The sequence below is a fragment of the Chroicocephalus ridibundus genome, chromosome 3, assembly GCF_963924245.1.
Source record: "Chroicocephalus ridibundus chromosome 3, bChrRid1.1, whole genome shotgun sequence".
Lineage (NCBI taxonomy): Eukaryota > Metazoa > Chordata > Aves > Charadriiformes > Laridae > Chroicocephalus > Chroicocephalus ridibundus.
The window spans coordinates 122,278,947-122,298,581 of NC_086286.1; the positions used below are offsets into that span (position 1 = coordinate 122,278,947).

General features: G+C 38.1%; 1 protein-coding gene across 5 annotated transcripts in view; it reads right to left on the reverse strand.

The window, feature by feature from the left end:
- The window catches only part of CD2AP (CD2 associated protein), an 87,025-nt gene that overhangs the window by 2,775 nt on the left and 64,615 nt on the right, over positions 1-19,635 (reverse strand). For 3 of the 5 annotated variants that reach the window (XM_063330606.1, XM_063330602.1, XM_063330604.1), the window contains 8 exons: positions 17,186-17,243; positions 16,733-16,795; positions 13,173-13,329; positions 9,275-9,417; positions 3,623-3,738; positions 2,698-2,784; positions 1,850-2,034; positions 661-724 (listed from right to left, as the gene is read on the reverse strand). In XM_063330606.1, the coding sequence (XP_063186676.1) occupies positions 661-724; positions 1,850-2,034; positions 2,698-2,784; positions 3,623-3,738; positions 9,275-9,417; positions 13,173-13,329; positions 16,733-16,795; positions 17,186-17,243 (873 nt within the window). Of the gene's footprint in view, positions 1-660; positions 725-1,849; positions 2,037-2,697; positions 2,785-3,622; positions 3,739-9,274; positions 9,418-13,172; positions 13,330-16,732; positions 16,796-17,185; positions 17,244-19,635 lie in introns of those variants that run through there. The other 2 variants (XM_063330603.1, XR_010070472.1) reach the window with 2 other exon arrangements.

Below are 19,635 nucleotides of genomic sequence, written 5' to 3' on the forward strand. Positions count from 1 at the left end.
GAAGGTCTTCTCAAGTTTCGAAAGTAGCTTTGTTGTGTCAATAAGAAGTATTATTCCACAAATAAAATGCCCTTTTGTACCAGACTGAAGTAATTTTCTGTAATAAGCTCATCCTATTAACTACTTAACAGCATCACACTGTAACGCAGGTAGCCCTCTTCATCATAGAGAGGTGTGGCGTTCATTCATAAGGAAATTCGTCAGATGCATTCTGTTCTTTTGGCAAATTATCCACTTAATATTTAAGCAGTTCACGAAAAATCTAAGAAAGTTTACTTCTGCCCTCTTTTTCTTTTGATTACATAAAGTAAACTTGTCCTTCAATCTTACAAAAGCAAAGTATTAATATTTTCTCTTGGAACATGCCCAGTTGGACCTATTTCAGCAAAGAGCAGAACCTAGCAATGTTGAACTGAACTCACATGCCAACACTCATACATATTGTTAAAAATAATTTTCCAGATAAAGCAAGCTGAACGAAGAGGAACTGTGAGCCTTTTATATACATCCAACCGCCTCGTGAGGCCCTCATTCAACCACACAGTAACACAGCAATACAAAAAGCTTGAGCAGGTTCGTTAAGACTTTCCTGTGGTATCAAATTCCAGAACACTGCCTAGGTACTTCTAACCTTCCCCCACCTCCAATTGCTAACGTTACCTCCAGATTACTTCGCAACAGCTTCTCTTCTTCCAAATCCTTCTTTAGTTTTTCCAGTTCTCTCCTAACAATAGTTAAGATATCAGAAGTACAAGTCAGAACAGGGGAAAAAAAAAAAAAATCTACATTACTAAGAAGAGGAAGCACGGGCCTTGTTTAAATTTTATGAGAGGAATTCACACAACTGTTTAATGCTACATCTTACAAATAAAACTCACATGTAAGTACATGCCCACTAGTGAACTGGTAGTCAAATCTGTTGGACAACAAGCTTCCACCAACTCTCAAGACTTCCTACCTATCACTATGCCCCTATCCCTAACTTATAATCACAATTTTAAGTAGGCTACTTAAAAATTTGTATTGTTATTTTACTTGGAGAGCAGAATTTAAGCTACAATAACCAGGTAATTTCTACATACAGAATAGGAATTCTTTAGAATGTTTCTAAAACATGCTTTATTTCATGGCTATGTTCAGGCAAGAAAGTGCTAAGAATTATCACGAAGTCGCTAAAGAACTAGTTCATTGATCACCAGAACTCATAATTTACTAGTTTGCTTTGGAGAGCAACTGATCCTGATGTTTTATAACCTCTCAAAAGGTCACTCTAAAAGCCAGTTTAGTTATCTGTAAGAATGTAAACAGAAATAAGGTAAATTTCCTACAGATTGGTCTTTACTACGTTTACTTAAACACCAGTTACATCTTTCTTCGACATCATTCCCCGAACACAACCCTACCCACATGCACACAGACGACAGGCCCACCACGATCACCAATCTGAAAAGCTCAGTAGTATCTTTCCCTACTGCCAGCCATGGCAATACTGCAGCTACTTCTGTGCAGTGTTACACAAGGCCAGCACCTGTACTTACGGTAAATACCACAAAAATTATCTCCTTTTCCTTACAGTGAAAACACTAACTGTTTAACAAATGTTTTCAAAGAGCTACAATTAAAGCAGGAGCGCAAAGGAGGAAGAAAAAAATGTGTATGAATTCAAAAAAATACTCTGACATCGTATTTGTACATTTTTAGGACGTCGAGTTGGATCAAATTCTAAAGAACGAAGTTCTGAATTAATATATAAATATAGGATAGCTTTTTATTTTTAAGAAGTTTAATACTAAAGACATTTGGAAGATATCTATGTATCTCTTTGCAGACTAAGAAGGAAAATATTTACCCATGTTCTTTCTTCAGTGCATCTACTAAACCCATCAAATCATTAATCTGAGTCCTGAGCTCTTCCATAGAAATTTTTTCATCATCCGTCTCTCCTTTAAGTTGGATGTCTCCAGGGAAAAAGTTTAGTACAACAGAGCTTGGTCTCTGAGACGAAGATGGAATTGGTGGACTGAGTGCAGATGGCTGAAAAAAATACAATCAGTAGAAAGCTAAGAAATGAAATCTTTATGAACCGGCCACTTACAGCATACAGATTATACTGGTATGGGAGCTACATGTGCACAAGCTTCCTTAATTTTCTACCCAAAAGGTAAAAAACAGTGTCCAGTCCAAACGAACTACTGTAGTATAAGAGAGAGTTCTTTTATAGAGCTCTTCATTAAGCACTTCCCTGAGGTTCCTGTAGTCACTAAAAGAAGTGCTCACACTGCAGGTCTCTACACTTTAAAAAAAACCCAAAAAACAAAACAAAACAACCCTGTGATTTACTGGAGCCCATTGGTTCTTTATAAACAATCTTTTGTGCACCTTTCTAATTTGCTCAGTTGTTCTGTCTGTTGGGAGACTAATGGCCGAGCAGATACAAAGCTCATTTGGGAAATAGCACCATAGTTTCATGATACTTGATACAGTAGTTCTCATCAGAACTGATGGACTTGATAAAGTATGAATAAACTTTACACTAAAATTTCTACTATGAACATTATACTAAGTGACATGGCTCACGTGCATTTAAATACAATTATTAGCATTTAGATGGTTGCATCAATCTCAATCGGGAATACGAGCAAGATGAACAGAGTACCTAGCTGCCTGGTACTTCTCTCTAGTGCCTTGGTATCATACCTTTTTTGTTTCCACTGGCTTTGGTTTGGCACTTTCTTCTTCTTTCTGCACCTTCAAATTTTTTTCTGGACTCAGATTTTGACTTGCCTGGTAAACCATTCATAAAAAAAATGAGAAGGTTTTCAGAATTAAATAAAAATAAAGTAGTAAATTAAAAAAAAGAACTGTTACATTTTCTAAAGATGCAATAGTAAAAAGAATAAAAATAAACCAAACTTAGATTGCTAGACTACCATAGTTCTCTCTCCCTGACAGTCAGAACTTTCCTTCCCAGCAACACTCATTCAGCTGAATTGAAATCAAACATAGGAATCTTGGGCAGGATTTTCAAGCACCTCTGCAGCACTTAACAAGTCCTTGATGCTTTCGGGAGCATATACAGGCTCCGTAAAACACAAACATCAAGAGGCAGTAACTGTAGATGGCAACTGGCACGACTGAACTATACAACATCCCATGATATAAATTGATTTCAATGGCTCTGCACCACCTGGTTCTCATGGTCTGACAATCTCACATCTTAGCACATGAGATCACAAGTCCCGCATTACAGCAACATTAAATTACAAATTTGTTGTGGCCAAAGACTACATATCGTTAGGTTTGTAAGGCACTAAAGACACTTTCAGAGTTGTGTGTAGGCACAATGCTTATTTCATCATGAGTGATGCTAGGAGAGCTGAGTATTTACTGCAGTAATACCCCTCAGAACAAACACTCCTTAAACGATGCGGCTGCTCTGACGTACACTTCCCTCCTGGGAAGGGATATTCCTGTAGACAAAGTCTATAGGAACTGAGCCTCTGCGGCATTTTGCATTTCACTCTCAGGTAGACGGTCCATAAGACCGTTTTTAAGAGCAATCCTGTTTCCTGGGAAGCTAATTCTTAGTTCACTACTGGGAAAACAAAGCCCATATACTCACAGGATTACCGCTACTGAAACGCGAAGGCGGCCTCCTACCAGGCATCTTGGGTCGGTTTGCAGTAGGGTGGGATAGATTATCTGAGGTAGCTATTACATCATCAAAGCTTAACAGATCTAGAAAAAGATGAGAACAGACCACCATCAAGACCAGAAGGTTTTGCTGTGTTTTTTTTTATCACTTTTTTCGTTAAGACAAAAAAAAAAAATCAGAATTCTTATTGTTTCAAAGACTTTCGGCACATAGAACACATGAGCCATATGAAACAACTACATGACTCTGATCTACCTGGGAAACCACATTTTCCCCCTTGAAAAAAATTAGGTGCTAACTCAACTAGCATTTAAGTTTGAGTTCTCAACAGTAGTGCTGTAGTAACATGGCAGGATAAAACAGACCTAACAAGTATCTGCAGAAAAATCTATTTATGACTGGGTTTTTTGAGAGGTGCCATATTCAACTATGTAAGAGGATATTTTCTTGTTGCTAAACTTGCATGAAAAGCATGAAAATACAAGTTTAGTGACTAAGACAAAAATAAAAGCAACGTGGTAAAGTACATGTCCAAACTTGGTGAAAGTAAGTTAACAAGACATTAACTGCAAGTATTTCTGTTCAGGGTAGTTTTTTCATATGCAGTACTTCGTCTAAACAAAATACACTTCATAAAGTCTGTAATAAAACATTTCAGAACTCCATTCTCATACTTTATTAAATCACAGAGAGCTCTTTGCTCCTTAGTCTCTTTATGCTCATAGCTCTAGGTAAACTCTGTCTTAGATCAGTAGAAATTCTTTATGTCCTATGGGAAGAGGCAACCTTAGGAAAACACCTATTAATGGGAGGAATAGAATATATCTGACCTAATAACATAAGTACTTCCACCTAGTTAACAACTGGACTTCTTAACCATTTCTCCGCAAAAATAATAATACTTACCTGTCGACGAATGCGTAACGAGACAGGATTTTTATGTAAGCATCAACATAAGATTATTGATGTTATATATAATTTTACAACGCAAATTCATTAGACTTGTTCTAGAGACTCTAAATGTTTAGCTAAAATGCCACACAGCATTTACTACAGGCACCAGAAGGTTTGGGGTTTTGTTTTTGGGTTGGGTTTTTTGTGGCCTCTGATTTTTACATGACATTATGATTAATCAAACAGAAGTTATGATACTTCTTTCCCTATTTTCTCATTCATTTTGAAGCTACAGCAAGAGGTCAGATAAGAAAAAAAAGCCCTAAGAACACTGAGCCGGACCATTCATACCACTTCAGTGTTTGGAGGGTTTAAAATCATCTGATTAATCCAAGTTTTACTCACACGTTGTCAAAGCTAATTTATACCTGTAGGTACTAAGTTTTCCACTGAATGCTTTAACTGATTTTAATGTCTTCTAGTCTGCGTTGCTATCCTTGAAGTCCTTAAAATATTCACATCTTTTGGACATCCCCAAACATATTTACTTCATCATCTGCTGTCTTGTTGAAACACAAGCTATCTACTACCAATCTGTTACCAATCAGTTTTGCTGCTTTTTAATTTTTATTAAAGAAAACGTAACAACAGTCTTTTGTAAACATGTAATCATATTTGCAATTAAAAAAAGCGGGGAAGAAAAACAAAGAAGGAAGAAACAGAAGAGTGATGAATGGCAAGCGGCTGACGGAAAAGAGGATGAGGGAGAAATAAATAACTACAAAGGTATTTTTGCTGTAGTTTGTGCCAATAAAATATTTAACTTATTAGAAGTCAAGCAACAGTGATCAAGGGGTATATCTTCATGTTCTTTACTCAATCGACAGTAACCCCAGAGCACTAACCCATGACAAAATGTAAAATCAGGATTTATGTTAGTTGGGTATTATTAAAAAGGTAACAATAATGCAGGAAAAAAATAAATATGCCTCTTCCCCCATCTCAGTAATTTCTGCCTTTAAACAATCCTCCTTTTGTCATTCAGCAGCAATGAGAAATCATTTGGCAGTAAATTTAAATAAGAATTGTAAATTGAGTTGCTACTATGATTGTAATGCCAGCCCTGTCTCCATGAACAAAGTACAAATCAGGCATATTAAGTGTATTAAGAACATATTAAGAATAAATACTGTGTACTTCTGAAAAAAATACGCAGTATTTGACAAGGCTTGAAGATGAAGACTGAAACAGTCTTGAACTGTACATGATTTAAATATAGATGGTGGGATGACGCTAAAGCCAAGGGGTTTTTTTCTTATTTGGAAGATCTTCTAAAGGAAATTGCTACACTTGAGACAATTGCTCAGCATTAGAACATTAGCAGCACGTTACAGTCAGAGGGAATTCTGACTGTACTCGAATCTTCCTTCTCACCTTTCCATTTTGCTGCTTTGGTATAGGGAAGAAATTAAGACACAGGCTGGTGGGGATTAGGGTTTATGGTTGTGGTGGTTTTGTTTGTTTGTTTGTTTTATTGTGCGCTTTGGGGATTTGCTTGTTTGTTTTTCTTTTTCAACAGCATTCTTAGTTATTGTAGGAGAAAGCTTGGCCCCACCGAAACCAATAAAGATACTGATAAAACCCACTGAAAATTCACAATTTACACCCATTTCAATCAATAAAGTGATTTATCAATTAACTTTCTTACAACAGCCTGTGAGTAATTGCAAAAGGAAATCCCACCAAAGTGCCAAAAGAGCAATACCGTACATCTAGGGATAATACGAGTCAAAAAAATTATTTTAAGGCTGAGCGAGAACACCTTTCTTTCTAGAAAGATGAGCTAAGCTTAAACAGTTACCTAGGACAGACTATTAGAAACGTCTCTTCAAGCTTAGCATGGATCCATAACAGAGCTGTTAGGAGCTTTAACAGACACAATTAGGTGGAAGGTTTTGTTAAGGTTCATGAATGCTTCGAGTGTACTCATAGCAGTTTGTCTTAAAAAGCCTTCACAAAAAGAAGCAAAGCTGAAGGGATGCCTAAAGAAATTATGGTTCCAACATCTCACGTGGCTGGGGTTTAAAAACCCATGACAGAAGTGAAACATATGCAATATTTTAGAAGGCAAGACCTCTCATTAATCTGCAGAGTAAGAGAAGACGGCAGGCAGCCCTTTTTCCTATTACTCGTTTTGCTGAGATTGCCCCCCAAAATTCTGGGGACATATATAAGCTCTAGAATATTTAAATTCACAGTTGAGCAATAGTAGGTATTTGCAACCATTAAGCACGTGCCTAATGTGTGACTTTCACAAATACTGTTTTACAATACTCATAATACTAAATACGCTACTATGAAGTCTTTGGCTAATCTGTGCTATAGAAAGGTAAGACATTCAACCTAAATACACCTAAATACATCTAGTCCTGTAGATATTGAACACATTTCACTAGAAACGCTATGTTTGGCTTATCAATAGCTGGACTGTAGTTTTTCTTCTTTGGTTGGTTTGTTGGGTTTTTTTGTTGTTGTTTTTTGTTGGTTTTTTTTTTTTTTTTTCTTTTTAACCTCTACAAGTTTCCTAATTGAAAAGTATAAAGTAACTCCTTGTTTAACAGCTAAGGAAAACAGGCATTCAAAGAAACAAAAAAGCATTTTAAATTGAAACCCAAAAATTTTAGTATCAATAACTGCAACTGAAAATTATGCTTATGACGTTAAGAAGAGGCTATGCGTATGGCAGAAAGCATTTGGATTTCCTTATAGATTGTTATCTTACCAAAATGGAGAAGGGTAGGGTAATTTCCTGACACGTAAGAAGGGAAACATGGCAAACAGGATAGGAAACAAAATCTGGAAAGAAAAGTCAAGGAGAGGAATGTCTAGAAAAAGATTCTGAACCAAAAATTTACTTTACAAAGCAGGAAAAAGAAACATTTGTAGAAGAAACAGAATCGCTTTACATGTTCAGCATGCTATTATTACAGCTTTAGTCTTTTACAGTACTTAATTCTAACCGAACAGAGAAACATTTATGCAATTTTTCAAATACAGCTTTTAAGAGGAGGTATTTCAACATGATTAATATTTCTGAGTGTTTTTGAGTATTTGTCCTTATCTGAAAGAGTATTTAAAGCTTTTCCTTATCTAATGGTTGGGGGCCTAATTTGAGGGGGGGGGGGGGAGGGTGTGTTCTTATTAAAGAAAAAGTTCCATCTGTTTTCGATGGGAGTTTTTTCCTGGGGAAAAATGATACAGTAACACATCTAGCACAGTCTTAGGGATAAACATCTGAGTAGTAGGACAAGGCTTATATTTTTGTCTTTCAGCTTACTTTGACCTGAAAGTGTTTCTTCTGTACCCTCAGTCAAAATACATTTTTAAATAGAGGCAATAATTAAACTGCCAATTCAAAGTCTTTAAAACAAAACATATCACAACATATGCATCAATTTTACTGGGGAATAAAAAAAGCACTTATAAATACCCTGAAGTATTTATAAGTAACATAGATAGTATTTGTAATATTTCCAGGATATTTTAAACCTAGTGAAGTACAATTTTTTGTGGTTCAGAAAAAACATGACTTCTGTCTTACAAACATACACGAACTAACCTTTCCTCCTACAAAGCATTTCAGCTTAGAAGCACATTTTAAAATGCTTATTGGAAAACAAAAATCAGGACTCCTCCTTTCTATTCATAACCTGCTTCAGTTTTTTAATGTGTTATTTTTTATCTTGCAGATGAATTTATTACATTTTAGGACCAACTATCCTACAACCTGAATATCATTATTTGCCTTAAAAAAAATTAAGTTATACTACAATTTAAGAATGTGTTATTACTAAAACTTCTTCTGAGATGAAAGGTTGCATTTGAGATATGCAAGCCAAACACTGCAAGTACAATTCACTAAAGCTTTTTCTGCAGTGCTTAGTCATACAATAAAAACAATTTAGAGTTTAAAAAAAAAAAAAGCTCACAACAAATGATGTCTGCCTAAGAGACAAACAGAGGACTGAAAGCAGTTGCTCTGTCAACTAAAGGACAAAATTTCACTGTACAATAGCTCAGAGAGCCTGATCATCAATGTGGGTGCTTTAACCAGTATCAAGGGTTTTAGTGGACAAATTTACATTTAAAGAGCTGCCAGGTTTGACTCAAGGTGCATTAAGCAAAGCCAGAAGCATGAAATTGAAATGCACAATGCTCCATGCTGGCCAAAATTTAAGGTCTGATAAAGTCAATAATCTAGAATAGCTACGAACTTAAATCACAGAATGCTGAAGGCAATGGCATTACTAAAAATACGCAAGTTAGCTAGAAAAGCAAAAGTTATCTGAAATGCAAGAGCAGAACAAACAGAACCAGTCAGTAAGGAAAACAATTTCATAAAAACGCAAGATAAAAGTGGCAGCAAAAAAACATGCTTTCAAATCAATAGAACAAACCATTACCTATGTTTTTCTCTTCCTGTCATCTTTTACAACATAAAGCTCATCGAGTACCTCGTTTGGTACTTGGAGCCTAATGACATCTGTTCATCACTTGCTCGCTCTTACCTTCAGCTACCTACAGCAGTTCTAAAAATTAGACTTTCTATTGAACAGGCATAAATACACTTTGTGGAATAAATTCCTTAAAAACCTTATTCTAACCTTGTAAAATACTGCAATCCAAACAGGAAGACCCAAAAGAATGTTTTTTTTCTTTTCTTACCTGATTCTTTAGAGCTCTTTACCACAAGTGAATCTACCTCTACTGATTTTGGTCTAAGTGGTAACGGTTCAGAGTCTAACTTTGGTTTTGCTACTGGCTCAACTTCAGATTTCGGTCGAAGAGAAACAACTTCTCCATTAGGCCTGTAGTAAGAAAAAATAAGACAAGGTATACCTAGTTAAGAGATTACGTAGTTCACCACTGAAACATAACAAGAATTAGAAGTAAATGGAAAAGTTTCAGTAGACTTTATAATTTTCTAAAGTCTTCCTAAAAATCAAGTCTTTCAGAGAGCAATTCTTGTCCTATAAAAGCCAATTGTTTTGTTCCAGCTTTCAGAGTTGTCAAACAGGTACAATCCCCTTGTAAAAATAATCCAAAACTTATGCACTACAGACTACATTTTGGCACTTAAATCTAAAATATTACACTCCAGTGCAAGAGAAGACAAGAGAGCTGAATAGCACCTTCAGTAATATCTCTTGAAATATTTAGAAACATACTCAGATTCCTTGACATCAAAGTTTTCCTGTAAAGAAAAGAGTTGCCAAGAACAAGTTATTTCTGTCAGATTCAATGTCTCCCTGACATTAACTGATCTCCCAAATCCTTTATTTGGAAGTTTTATTGCAGTAGAAAAAGAGATAGCAGCCCTGTCTTCCTAGAGCAATGTTAAACTTTCAGACATCTAAACACATTTAAAGACTCCTAAGATTTAAAGCTTTCAATTATTAAAGGGCCACAGCTTACTATAGACCTCTAACTGTACATGTGTATCCCTTTACATTCATACTTATTTCCTAAAATAGGGGAGGAGAACATGACTTGTAGTTTAAAAAAAAAAAAAATAATCTTTACTTGGGAAACTCTCTGAAATACCCCACGATACAACTCAATTACATACTGAAAACCTAAACAGAAGTAGCACAGCAATGGTCCAACTCTTCAGTCAGGCATCCAACGTTCCCAGGGCTGTGCTGAGCAGGATCAGAGGCATCTTTGCCCAGATTGTCCTCTGTTGGAGTCAACCCTCCAGAGTGTGTGCCTTACCCACACTCCCTTTCCCCACTGCCCTCCTCCTCACTGTTTTCTCCTTTTAGGCGTTTGTCCTTTTGGTTCAGCTATAGAGGAGCTTAGGGCTACCAAGATGATTAGGGGACTGGAACACCTCTCTTATGAAGGAAGGCTGAGGGATTTGGGTCTCTTCAGTCTGGAAAAAAGATGACTGAGGGGGGGGATCTTATCAACACTTAAAGGGTGGGTGTCAGGAGGATGGGGCCAGGCTCTTTTCAGTGGTGCCCAGCAACAGGACAAGAGGTAATGGGCACAAACTTGAGCATAGAAAGTTCCACCTAAACGTGAGGAGGAACTTCTTTCCTTTGAGGGTGGCAGAGCACTGGAACAGGCTGCCCAGAGAGGGGGTGGAGTCTCCGTCTCCTCTTATCCCGGAAACTATAGGCCTGTCAGTCTGACCTCGGTAGCAGGGAAGGTCATGGAGCAGATCATCTTGAGTGCCATTACAAGTCATATAATGGACAAGCGGGGGATCAGGCCTAGTCAGCATGGGTTTAGGAAAGGCAGGTCCTGCCTGATGAACCTGATCTCCTTCCATGACAAGGTGACCTGATTATTCGATGAGGGAAAGGCTGTGGACATTGTCTACCTAGACTTTCAAAAAGCATTTGACACTGTTCCCTACAGAATTCTCATGGAAAAACTGGCTGTTCATGGCCTGGATGAGCATACGATCTGCTGGATCAAGCACTGGCTGGATGGGTGGTCCCAAAGCGTGGTGGTCAATGGAGTTAAATCCAGCTGGCGGCCGGTCACAAATGGTGTCCCTCAGGGCTCAGTGCTGGGACCATTTCTGTTTAACATCTTTATTGATGACCTTGATAAGGACATAGAGTGTATCATCAGCAAGTTTCCAGATGACACGAAGCTCAGCGGGAGTGTCGATCTGCATGAGGATAGGGAGGCTCTACAGAGAGACTTGGATAGATTGGACCGATGGGCCAATGCTAATGGAATGAGCTTCAACAAGGCCAAGTACTGGGTCCTGCACTTGGGCCACAACAACCCCATGCATCGCTACAGGCTTGGGGCAGTGTGGCTGGAGAGCTGCCTGGCAGAAAAGGACCTGGGGGTTCTAATTCACAAGTGGCTGAACATGAGCCCGCAGTGTGCCCAGGTGGCCAAGAGGGCCAATGGCATCCTGGCTTGTATTAGAAATAGTGTCACCAGCAGAAGGAGGGAGGTGATTGTCCCCCTGTACTCAGCACTGGTGAGGCCACACCTTGAGTATTGTGTCCAGTTCTGGGCACCTCAATACGAGAGAGATATCGAGGTGCTGGAGCGAGTGCAGAGGAGGGCAACGAAGCTGGTGAAGGGCCTGGAGAATAAATCTGATGAGGAGCGATTGAAGGAGCTGGGACTGTTTAGTTGGAGGAAGAGGAGGCTATGGGGAGACCTCATCGCTCTCTACAACTACTTGAAAGGACATGGCAGAGAGGTTGGTGCTGGTCTCTTCTCACAAGTAATTAGCGATAGAACAAGAGGGAATGGCTTCAAGTTGCAACAGGGTAGGTTTAGGCTGGACATTAAGAAAAAAATCTTCCCAGAAAGAGTGGTCAGACACTGGAATAGGCTGCCCAGGGAGGTGGTGGAGTCACCATCCCTGAACGTGTTTAAGAGTTGTTTAGATGTGGTGTTGGGGGATATGGTGTAGGGGAGAACTTTGTAGAGTGGGGTTGATGGTTGGGCTCGATGATCCCAAGGGTCTTTTCCAACCTAAATGATTCTGTGAAATTCTGGAGACATTCCAAACCCACCTGGACATGTTCCTGTGCAACCTGCTCTGGGTGACCCTGCTCTGGCAGGGGGTTGGACTAGATGCTCTCCAGAGGTCCCTTCCTACCCTACCATTCTGTGACCTGCTGGTAAAGAAAGTTAAACCTGAACAAATGCTTGCTGCCACCCTGTATCTTTGCAGGTATTTAAGGTGTAAGCTCTTTTATGTAGCAGCCGTCTGTTCTTTTATTTGTGCAAGGTAAAGTTCATCACGACCTTACTTTCTTATGGTTCTTTCCAGTCAACTAAACACCCCAAAAGGGACAGTTACACATCAGCAGTTTATTTACAGTTTTGGGTAAGGATCTAGTAAGTACTTTCATGGAGGCAGAAAGGGAAACTGCGTGTGGGATTGTATCAATGCAAAATTAGCCTCAGCAAAACATATACAATTGTCTCAAACTCATGAGAAAAAAATAAAATTAAAACTGGAACTAAAAGAAAAAATGAGCAATTACTTGCTATTACCCTCCCTATTTTTCCAGTAATTCAACTGAGAATACTCAAGACAGAGCATAGGGACTGGATGTGGTTCTGTAATAAGTGCTTTCTTCCCCAGAAGAATACATGAGCTACACTGAGTACCTTTAGCACAGGTACTAACCGTGCTCAGCTCTTCCTTTCTGCCTATCTTACTCTATATAAAATGCTGAAACATTGAACGTTGATGCAGCTCAAGTCTTCAGTTTTTTTCCAACACAATAATACTTCTCAAGTGCCACGTCCACAGGTTCTTTTACACCATATTGCTACCATAGCTACAACTTCTTCATTATGGGTTAAAGCAAAGCAGCCCACAGATTTGTAACTTCATCCGCCCCATGGTTAGTTATGCTGTAATATTTACTTTGAGATGGAGTCAATCTCTTAAAGAATTAGAAAGTTATAAGTTCGCATTGATAAAAACTTGGTAGGTATAGGGCAAAACTTATCCTTGCATCCTTTTCACCCTTTAAACACAAGTTTCTTCCCACCTCATCCATGAAGGAACACAGAACAACAAATCCAATAAAATACACTTAGTGTATGCGATTTAAGTTATACTAACTTGGATACAGATGACGGCAAAACAGGCTTATCTGGACGTTTTGGGTGCAGGAGCCCTGCTTTCAGTAAGCTGTTAGTCTTGCTTGGAGGAATAGGTTTCTTGGGTGGTACTTGAGGAGCTTGTGGCTTCAAAGGCTTCTGATCCAAAGCTTTTTCATCTAACAAAATAAGTCACCGTAACATTTTGAAAGCCCATGTTATCTAGAATTTTTACACTGCTAGTCAATTAGAAAGCAACTGCTGTCAGAAATACTTTCTTTGAAGATCAGATAAAAGTGAAAAAGATATGGAAGTGTCTTAAATGATACCTTGTCAACACACACAAACTACTTACCTGAACTTAAAAAACATTATGTTAAAGTAAACAAAAAGTCCTTCTACTGACATGAAACAATAGTAAGAAATTATGGATTCACATTACTGCACTGCAAATGACAGCTAAGAAGCAAGAATCTCTGTGTACTGCTACTGCTTTCCCTTTTCTATGAATTTACCTTATCTCCTCTTAAAAAGGTAGGGTTTGTTTTTATTTTGTTGTAACTAGACTTCTTCCATACATACAAACAGCATAGTTTATCTATGGGGGGAAAAAGGGGAAAAAAAAGAATATTTATCTGAATAACTGAATTTATTTTAGATAAAGTCTATCTTCCTATAAATTCAAGATACAGATTAACTATGAATAATCAAACAAAAAAGTTAAAAGTATTGTTCAATGACTGTATGACCTAACTGAATACTGTCCAGAGGAGCTGATGTACAACTTATGGGACACTGAAAAATTCAAGCTGCTTCACAAGTGTCAGCTGAATAGATGTCAACCCACATTCCCTAACCACACCCTGTGCGATACCCCGAGCACACCTGCTATTTTTCCTTGTAAAACTACGCCACAGCTCAGTCAGGCATGCATGAAGGACTGAGGATTTAAAAGACTATTGTTCGGTTACAGCAAGGAGTTACAGTCCTTTACAGTTACTGCCCTTACAGTGCTGTAAATGAGTAAACTGGGATGGAGAGACTGACCTTCAGCTTTGATCCTCCCCATCCTCCCCTCCTATGACTTTGCTTTTAATGAAGTATTGGTCTAATGTCTACGTACACTATGGATTTGGGGGTAGGGTTGGAAATTTACTGCTGCTCCATCCCAGTTAAGCGCCTGAACTGCCAGGTCTACAACTGACTTCCTTTGGACAAGTCCTGCAGCCGTGGAGTGCCAGCCTTCCAGCTGTAACATGAGAAAACACTGATTTTCTTTCACAGGAATACTTGGAAGTAAACAGATCATAGAGACACTTCTGCAAGAAAGCATCATGCGGGGCAGAACTGCCTTCCTGCTTTGGGACATTTGACCATTAGGAGAAGACAGAACAAAACCCCTAAACCGGTTGGTATCGCCTCCCAGTCTCTCCTAGTATCGAGTTAAAAAAATAAGCTACTGAAGTAGTGGAAGGCTTCTGCCACACGGTGGTGCTGAGTGTCCAGTGTAAAACAGCCTGTTACGGTGGTAGCCACTTCTGCCTGCTGACCCTATACGCAAGATTTAAATTTCAAATGCCCAATAGCAGTTAGTAGTACTGAAGATCAACTGCCTTTATTTTAGCTATGCTGAACACAAGTTGAGAATTACGCCTTTTGTTTTTAAGAATGAGTTCATCAACAGGGCAGAAAAAATGCTGGCATCAAACCGTATCCCTGAATTACCAACTGTCAGTCTTCCCTTCGGTTACTCCCGCTCAAAATCCACAGCTAAGGGGAGAAGGTTAATACCAATGGTCAAGATTCACCATGAGCACAGAAATCGCACCATTCTGCTGGACAAAACGCATGCCTCTTAGTTGGCTTTTGCTCCACAATGAAAAAAAAAAAGAAGGGTTGGCTAAAAACGAGCAGTTTAGTAACGGGAATAAAAATACTAATCTGAAGACGTTTATACCGGACAAAAATTTCTATGTGACACCACTGAGTGTCCTTCACTATAAATACAGAAATACTTACAGAGTATTGCTTTTAATTTTTGATCAAGTTCCCACCGCAAGTAAAGGCAGCTTTATTAGTCTCCCAATAGGCATTTAAAAAATTACATGGTTTGATAGCTTGTGATTAGAGCTGCTCGATTAATATTCTTTTTGAAAACTAATTACTGTACAATTTCATACTTAATTAATTTAATCACTAGTATCAACATGGTTATTCTTCCACAAGTAAAATCGCACTGATAAAAGGGTATTTCTTCTAATAAAAGGCTACTGATATCTAAATAACTATCTCTTAAGGCCTGACCTTCAGCTGAAAACAAGACAGACTTCTCCTCCACTACTTCCTATACCACGGTAAACGACAGTTCTCTACCTTACTTTATTTTTTCCAGGAGCTTTCATGTTGCTAAGCATTTTGGATGGTGTCACTTCCTATATTCCGCCACAGACAGTTCAACTCAACCATGCAAAGATTAGCACCACAGTACAAACAGAACCAGTCTAAAATTAAACTTACTTCGGTTTAAATAAACCTAAACTTATGAAGAGCCAAGTGATCAAAATTTCCGGAATCATACAGTTGATCTCAATTCACACCTGAAGATACTGTTCCAACAGATAAAAATAATTTGTTTGCTCACATGCAGAGGAAACATAGCTGGTTTTAACAAGTATTCTGCATATGAAACACCTGAGAACACGCTTTGTTTAAAATGTGGGTTATAAAAACTGCCCAAGGAAGGCAAGAAACCCATTGAGCAGGTTTACTTGCCGAAATTCTGCTCAGCCATGGTCAGCCACAGGTCACTGTTCACAGAGCAGAGTATGTTTTTGTAATATGGGTAAGCTGCAAAAACATCAGAATTTTTCCTTTAAGGGCCAACCAGCACGCTTGTTTAAGCTTCTAACTGTGACTTCTAACATAATCAAAACAGTTTGACTTGGCAAGTTTTTCAAACATGAAATACTAGTCTATAATAATAGTAGCTTTTCTTCTGAAAAAGGTGTCCTTTAAATTTTAAGAATAAAGCGGTAAACATCTCCAAATTCTGTGCAACTGGAAAACATGGAACCTAGCAAGAATTAACAGGACAAGAAATCTCAGTTTCTGAGTATTGTGACTGTAACATCTAAGGAGTGTTGTAATCATTCTGTGTTATTTCTTTTCTTTTTCCATCAGAGACTGATTTTGGCTAAAACATTCAGAAGCAGCATCAGATGGTTTGGTTTGGGGTTTGGTTTTTTTTTTTTATTTCCAATAACTTACTATTCAAAATTTGATCTCCTATCACAGAACTATACTTAAACGAATTAAATAGCAGCTACATTATTATGCAGTGCAATACGTATTTTCCAAAATGTAATGCAATAACAAGAAATACACATTTCATACGTATGTAGTAGCTCTTCTAATCACTCTAAACAAATTTCCACCAGACACAAGAACTTCATAGATGGTATGAAGAGAATCTGTATGGTGTCTTCTGAACAGGAACCTACTGCACAGAGCAGCCAAGCTAAAAGCTACACCTCGTTTACAAGAGCATAGTCTGAAATTCACTACGAAGAAAACCCGTCTCACCTTTTTCTTCAGGCCTCAAAGAAGTGAATTTCTTCTCTCCAGTTGGCAATTCAGGCTTGGGAGCTGAATGCAAAAAATAAACCATAGACATTTCTCAAAAAGCTTTAATTATCTTAGTCACTAACTAAAAATACGACACACACCGATTTGAGTTTATAACTAAAAATACGACACACACCAATTTGTGTTTATATTTTCTCCTTTGCAAGGACTGTAACACCATTTATAAACACTCATTTGAGTCTAGCAAACCGTAGGCCTGCGTTAGAATGTTTCCAAAGTAGGCTCCATCATAATTGTGAAAAATATACAGCAGCAGCATAATAAAGCATAAAAAGTAACCTTAAACTGTGACTACAGGTGGCTGCGTTACTAGGAAATACAAAGCTACTTCTGGATTTTCTTTGAAGTCATGCACTACTTCTGAAATTTAATATTTCCTCAGACACGTACCATCATACACATACCGCATACCTGGAGTTTTAACTGGAGGTGGAGGTTTCTTTGGCTTCTGCAAAATGTAATTAAAAAAAAACACAACAGTCAAACAAACAGATATTTCCTATCAAAGGCAGACTTATTTGTGGTTTGTTTTGCAAGCTGGAACGTCTAGCTTGTTTACTAACTGATTTCAAAGTATTTCACAAAGGAGGCAAACAATTCACAGACAGAAAACACAGAGAGAACTGGAGTAGTTCCTCTAATATCTCCCAGACAACCAGTTGCAAAAACAGAAACAAAATGCAGGATTCTTCAAAATCTCAGACTGCTGCTTCAGCAACATGGATAAGCCACAAAGGTATGAGAACTAAACATTAAGAATCACATCTTTTCTAGTCCAAAGAATTTCTCACACCCATTTTGCTCGCACCCATTTTAGTTTCAGTTTCAATATGTAAACCTTGATTTGGGTTAGTACAATGCAAGTTTAAAGGTGTCAATTTTTGAGCCAAAAATGGACACTTTCACTGAAAAAAAAAAAGTTCTAAACTAAATGTAAGAACTACTTCAAATTGACTTCCAAATTACAATAGTCTAAGACAAAAAAACAGTTAGCAATGTTTGCAACACGAACACTGCAGTTACATGAAAAACATTGTTTTGAGCTTCCTTATCACTGTATATTTGAAGTGGGGAATGGTGCATAAACTATTCGAGCCATTAAAAATTTACGATGCCACAGTTTGTACATTGAAAATAACTATTTTAAAATGCAGTCACTCATCACTCTCCTTAAACTGGTAAAATCGCATTTGAATCTCTCGCCCGTTGCAGGAGTACCGGCACCTCTCAGGAGGGACGTCTCGAGCTACCTCACCCTCAGAACCCAATTCATGAAAATGCTCTAGAAGAGGCGTCTTTGTGATCGTACTAAGGACAAGACTCACTGATAAAACAATCCCAAAACCCTACAAAAAGCACTTGTTCTTTATCCAAGCGCTGCTGAAACCATATGAGCTTGGTCTAATAGAGCCCTTCCAAAAATACCTTGCAGTGGGTATTTTTGAAACAGTTGCTACGGATGGATTTCAGTTCTGTTCCCCTACTGCTATTGAACAAGCTCTTCTTAATGCAGAAAGATTTTATTCTGAAATGTAATTAACCAGCATGAAACCCCGTATTAAATTTCTTTCTCTAGTTTCAGAGAAGACAAAAGCTGGTGAACTTAAGTAACGAGACCGTATTTTCTTTCTTTCCCCAAAAAGCAAATACATTATCCAGCCGTGCAGCACTGCTGCCTGTATCAAAAGCAATTACACTGAGAGTTCAGCATCCGCTTGCCATTCTGTGATTCTGATCTGTGTTTTTATTAAGGTGATATCAAATAGCTGATTACAATAATCAGCCATCCAATGCCTTGAACTTCAAAGCTGCTCAGTGCCAGGTGAATCCCTGGACTGAGACACACCACACAAGGCAGAATAAAGGATCAAAGCAAGGTCTGTCTACAGGAAACATCGTTTCTGGTAAAAGAATCATGTTTTTCCCCTTTCAAGAGAGCAATTCTGTATTGCGAAACAGCGATACCACCCACCCCTCGAATCAAGTCAGCTGTATGTTACCGCATTTACGCCATCCTTGCAAAGCTGAGAATAAACGTGAAAAGAAAACGCTGACTTGGAGTAACTAGACTTTCTGTGTATGATAGGTAACTGAGGTTAAATGCTAAGTTAGTAACTATCTGTCAGGTTATATCTAGTAATCCTCTGAATGTCTCCAGTTCCAGCCCAAACGTCACTAAATTACTACGAGACTCTGCTCTGCTGACATAGAGGCTTCAACATTTAGATGTCCTCATCTGGAGCTGAATCTGTCCCATCGAGGGATGACATACATTTCTGAATTAACACAACCATCTTTGCTACACAAACTTGTCCAGAACCAAAACACCACACTAATCGCAACAACAACAAAAAAATAATTATAAACTAAGAACCAAAATTACAAGAGGAAGGAGTACCACATGGAAACATGAATTTCTGCAAGTTAGCACATGAGATGGTGAAAAAAAAAAAAAAAATAATATTTCGAGATCCCACCCAAAGGTTATCCTTCATGCACTGCAACCTACTGACAGATCTTAACATGGAAAAATCCCAGTCGGTCCCACAGGGGTCATTCAGCATTTCACAGTTATAGTTACTTACAGGACTACAGGTGGAAGAGACCGACTGCTTATCTCCTTTCAAAACGGTACGGGTTTAATTCAGTAATCACACATAGCACCACGTTATCAGAACTGTATTCTTTTCTATATGACCTAGTCATCTTAAAATGCATGCCTCAGTTTAATATTTAAGGAGAATTTTAAACATCAACCTTTAAATCTTTCTTCTTTGATATAGCTAATTCAAGATAAAGTTAAAAACTGCCAAAATTGTAATAATATTTTAAGCATAATG